This window comes from Hyposmocoma kahamanoa, unplaced genomic scaffold (genome assembly GCF_003589595.1).
Source record: "Hyposmocoma kahamanoa isolate Upper Pololo Valley unplaced genomic scaffold, ASM358959v1 226, whole genome shotgun sequence".
In the NCBI taxonomy this organism is placed as follows: domain Eukaryota; kingdom Metazoa; phylum Arthropoda; class Insecta; order Lepidoptera; family Cosmopterigidae; genus Hyposmocoma; species Hyposmocoma kahamanoa.
The window spans coordinates 1,707,905-1,713,322 of record NW_020653745.1 but is presented as its reverse complement, the minus strand read 5'-3'; the positions used below and the strand labels follow the sequence as shown (position 1 = coordinate 1,713,322).

The following is a 5,418-nucleotide window of genomic DNA, read 5'->3' as shown; positions in this document are numbered from 1 at the left end:
TGAGTTTGGGTGTAATTTGTGGTTGTCTATGTGTGTGTCCATGGCACTCGCAACACAGGGTTTCCCTAGTGCGGGGCTAAGTTGAGTGTGTGCGTTAAAAAAAAACACACCTATTGCACACTTGCTAGTTCAATAGCACCAGCAAGTAAATTGGTTAATAAGTTATACATTGCGCAAGAATTACATTACTTTTATTGTAATGATGACGATCTCTACCCTGGAGTCTAAAAAGCTCAATGCGATCCTCTGGAAGAATTCACGTTCACCCACGTAAAATAAAATCAAATAAAATCGAAACAAGAACCCATTACATTGATCTTCTTTGCTTAAAATATTTTCAGGCACTTTTGGTGTGATCCAATCGACAATATAAATAATTTCCTCAAAAGACTTACCCAACATTGTCCGGAGAGCCGTCATTTCGAAACACACTTTTTGACTGACCGTTATCAATAACAGTGTCATCTATGTATCAAAATTTATCAAAGCTACATCTGCTACACTCTTGAAATTTTCGACAGTTTATCATCGATAAGATTTTTTCCCTAAAGTGCCAACCTTGGCAGGATAACAGGCCAATCGGAGCGGAGAAATTTGAGCAACTGTGTCCTCGTAATTAGTTGGAATTGACGGAAACTTTAATTTATTTAGCGTTGTTTGGTATATTTTGAGCGAAGATCAGAGTGAGTGAGTGCGTGAATATTTATAAGCACTATGATATCATCGGCTGCGCGGTGAGTTCAGTCCATAGATAAAGAAAAAAAGGGGAGATATGGTATGGGGGCGTGGTTCGCGTCGCCTCGATATGGTCAAAATGACCATATCGAGGTGACACGCCTACAAACATCGCCACAGTGACACGGCGATCGTTGTACATACAAGATCTCGTAAAACGTGAAAATGCCAAGATGTAGCGATACACCTTGTAAAAATTGGAGTGAAAACAAAAATTTTAAAACCAGTGAGATAACATTCCACCGGTTGTTTGCATTTTTAGTAACTATTTCTATTATTATTCAATGTTTTCTTTTTGTCTCCATAGAAATTTCTAGACTCAAATATACTGATGTTCATTTGCGAAGACTGATGTTTATCGACAATAAATTTTTACTGAAATGTTTCAATTTCTTACTATAATTTTTGTAATTAAAGTCCCTAAAATAGCGAAGCGAAAAGCATTCACGTTAAATTGATTTCTTTTATTTTATTATTATTATTACTAAACATTTTAATTTGAGTAACTTGAACACAACTCATATTTCGGACAACCGTTTCAATTTCATGTCAATTTGGATGTTGCTGTTGCTTGAAGAAAAATGTATGTGTTTTAGATATATAAGATATTTTCCATTTTCCATTATACTCGTAGATTAAACGTAGAGTATTTTTATTTTTTTCCAGTGAGTTTAAAATAAAAGTAGGTTGGATTAGAGCTGCAGGAAAATCGAAAGATTGGTTTTCTTATTACTATTTCTGACTTTGTTTCAATTTCCATAGCAAATGTATTTAAAAAATAAATAAATAAAATCGGCTTTATTTTACATGTGCAAGCAAAATAAATTAGAAACAATTACATAAATCCTTCATAAAAAAACAACATAACTTAATTTATTAAATTCATTGATGGTTCGAGTTTACTCTTGACAGTGACAGCTTCAGCAACCCGTGGTTACGTATAATGGAAAATTGACACTGGCGACGATCGCCATATTTTTTATGTTATTCTTATAAAACTGACACTGGTCCAAGCCTAGTGGCCGCCATTAAGAAAATAATAATAATTTATATTAATTTAATAATACACCAGTACCAGTGTAGATTTAGTTAGATTAGAAAATGGAATATTTTTTTTAATATTAAAAACAGCCACATGGTTTCCAACTATCGATTAAGTAGGACCACATCCCTCGTTGAGTAGCGTCAGTTTAAGGTTAATAAGGTTAACAATTCACGGAGCGGTTTCCATCCGCGCCCGCCGGTGCTGCTAGACCGCGGTTTTATTTCAATACTTACGACCCTGCAAGTTTGTGCGGGCACGTAGCTGCCGCGGTTGCGGGCACGAAACCGTTGCGATTGCAGAACGGACTGCGAAGTTAGTGGGAGTTAATTGCAAGTCGCGCGGTTAATAGAGAACCTACCTTGCGTGCGCCTGCACCACATTGCGCTTGAACTGACATCGCGTCCTGTGCGGTTCTACTAGTACCCCGCGGCGGCAACCGCGAGTAACTGTCACCACTACAGGCGTCAAACGCGCTGTGAAATGTGCTACTAATTTTACATACTTAACTGTTACATTCTACAGATGCCGCGGTACCGCGGCAGACGCAGGTGAAAACCGCTCCGTGAGTTCTTAGTGTAACGAAAAATCAGTTTCAGCGCCATCTAACGTGTAATAGTTAGCTGTTATATACTAGTAGTATTGTTACTAAAACGCCACCTGTTGATGAATGGCTGAACCAGGATGAAAAAATACTGAAATATTGTAATATAACTCTTATTGAAGAGCTTGTAAGTTTAATTTTGTTAAATGTTAAAATTGTTTTACGTCGTTTTCACGTTTTAAGCCCTACCCAATCAAAATCTTTAAGTTATGGTAGCAGATAATAGAGCGTAAAGTTTGAATTGCACACAAGCTAAAAAGTGGCGAAATCGGCACCCGATCTTATATCATTACATATCTTCTCTTTTTTTCTATATCTATGGTTCAGTCCGACGCAGTATACGCACGAGGCATTGGTTCGAATAGTAGGTTTGACTTTTTGGGATAGGTATTTTGATTTTCAATTGTTCTATAGTCCTTTTGTTTAGGTACTTAACAAATGTAAACATTACTGTTCATATGCCAGAGTCACTGCGAAATATGAAATAACCATTCTGCGCCAGGTTGAAACGCGAAATGTTCCATCGATGGTATACGTAAACCAAAAGCTGATATACGTACGTGGGGCGCACTATAAGTTTCCGGAATGAATAAGAAAAAAATACTATAAATGGTCAGAAATGAATTTATTGTTTCTCAAAATATTCTCCGTTAGCGTTATTAATGCACTTTTTCATACGAATGAACCAATTTTGAAAACATTCATGCCACTCCTCCGTGACAATTTCTGAAACATACTTTTCATACTCTTCGACAGCCTCTTCAGGTGATGAAAATCGTGGACCGCGTAACTGGTTTTTAATTTTTGGAAATAAATAAAAAGTCACAAGGTGCCAGGTCGGGACTGTACGCGGGATGGCTCATATGGTCAACGTTGTTCACCTTCAAAAATTCACTTGTCTGTCTGGCCGTGTGAGAACTGGCATTATCGTGGTGCAAGATGATACGGCGTTTATGGTTATTTTTACGGAGTTTGTCAATAACTTCCGGTAAAAAAATGGTCGTGTACCAATCACTATTCACGGTATTACAATTTTCCAAAGCAACAGTAGCCACATGTCCAGTTAGAGGCACTTTGCACGCGTGCTACTTTGGTTGGTTTCGGCTCACCTTGAAAGACCCATACGCTTGATTGCTGCTTTGTTTTGAGATCGTAACTATAAATCCATGTTTCGTCACCTGTTACTATGTCCCACACCAAATTCGACGTCCCTTCGTTGAATCTGGTACGCATGGCATTGCACCAAGTGACGCGATCCGTTTTTTGAGCCTCAGTCAAATTGTGTGGGATCCACTGAGAGCACAGCTTTTTCATACCCAAATGTTTGTGTAGTATTGATTGCATTTGACTCATGCCTATGCCTAAAGATGCCTGAATCTCATGGTATGTCACATGCATGTCTGTTTTGATCATACAGCGCACAGCATCGATGTTTTTGTTGGTCGCAGCAGTGGACGGGCGACTATCACGAAATACGTTTCTGAGATTCACACGACCGCGTTTGAGTTCTGCAAACCAGCTACAAATTGTCGTCTAGGTTACATGGTGCTTCTTCGCCAAAAGCAGTTTGAAGCCGAGCGAAGCTCCGCTGAGCTGTTAAATTACACTTAAAGTCGTAGAAAATCATACTCCGAAAATTTTCACGAGTTAAATCCATGGTGATGTTGTCTACATCACCATGGATTTAACTCGTTTAACCAATTTCAAAAATGACGCCACAATGTAAAAACAAGTGACAGTCAGACGAAACAAACTGTATTCTAAAGTCAAAGAGTTCCATTTTCAAAAGTGGTAATTACTTTTTGAATATTGTTTAAGTAAGTGGCCAGTTCCGGAAATTTATAGTGCGTCCTATGTACACAGATAAATACAGTAAAAGTGGTTAGTTAGCATCTGACGCGTGCCAACATTAGGTCACGAAAGACCTAATTGAGCTTGGTCCGCCATTTTCGGTTTATATTGTAAGGTTGAGTCATTTCATCAATTCTCTAAAATTGAAGAAAAATGCCTTATTGTGCTGTTTTGTTATTACTCGTCGTATTATTTCAAATTATCGGTAGGTATGTCTTATTTTAATACATTTTCAATTTTCTGATTATGTACTCGTTTAGTTGTTAATCGGTCGTCATAGTCCGTCTTCTGGCTGCAAGAGTACAGTATGTCGTATAAAATTTTAATACAAAATCAAACGTAGTAACTTGCAATAAAAGTATTTGAACTTTCAACGATATGGCGATTGGGTAATGTTTAAATTTGTTATACATATTTTTAACAAAAATAGGTAAAGAGGTCATTTCCACCCACCACGGCTGTGAAAGAACAAAATGGAAGTTGTGCGTTTCGATAACGTCCTTTGTTGCACAGACTTAGGGCTCAAGTCAAATTTCGCGTGTCAAGACTGGTGCCACTGCAGTGCTCCTACAAGCCTCTAACAATCGCGAAAGGCTAAGTATTCGATATATTTATTTGTTCTGACAAAGTTCTGCGTTATAGTACCTTGTAGTGTGAAACTATGGACCCCTATCGTGTTCATCTCTCTCATTATACGTTTTCTAGAAAACGCCCTTACTTTTTCTGATTCCTGAACGAGTTCCAACTAATATTTACTGTAATATTAGTGTCTGTAATTACTTCAATTTGCTATTACAAGCTATTTCTCGCACTTTGAGAGCTTACTCACTTTTCATGTCTGATCTCCAGACATTGGCATATTCTATCGTATCTCCGAATTTTGCTATTCGTTTTTCCAATGATAATTACGTACCATATCACAAATTTCACTTTATAAACATCAACTTCAACACAATTTATTTCGTATTTAAAATTTTGATATCGCACTGCTATTACAATAGTGTTGTAACTCAAAATGTGTGAAATTTAATATTATATCATTACTGAACGTAAAATTTCATTCTCTATACGTCAAAAAAACCGTCGTTAGAATATTGTAAGAAACAATCAAAAGATATCTACTTAACTCAAAATGAGACACACTTTATGTGAGCTATTTCAGTTTTTCCTTTATTTAATCTTTATT

At 37.0% G+C, this 5,418-nt stretch overlaps 1 protein-coding gene across 1 annotated transcript in view; it reads right to left on the bottom strand.

Moving 5' to 3' along the window:
• LOC113228318 (myogenesis-regulating glycosidase-like) overlaps window positions 1-571 on the bottom strand; it is a 10,167-nt gene extending 9,596 nt beyond the window's left edge. The window contains exon 1 of the mRNA XM_026461577.1: window positions 396-571. Within this exon, the coding sequence (XP_026317362.1) occupies window positions 396-465 (70 nt within the window). The 5' untranslated portion in view covers window positions 466-571. The remainder of the gene's footprint in view (window positions 1-395) is intronic.
• Between the last annotated feature and the right edge of the window lie 4,847 nt (window positions 572-5,418).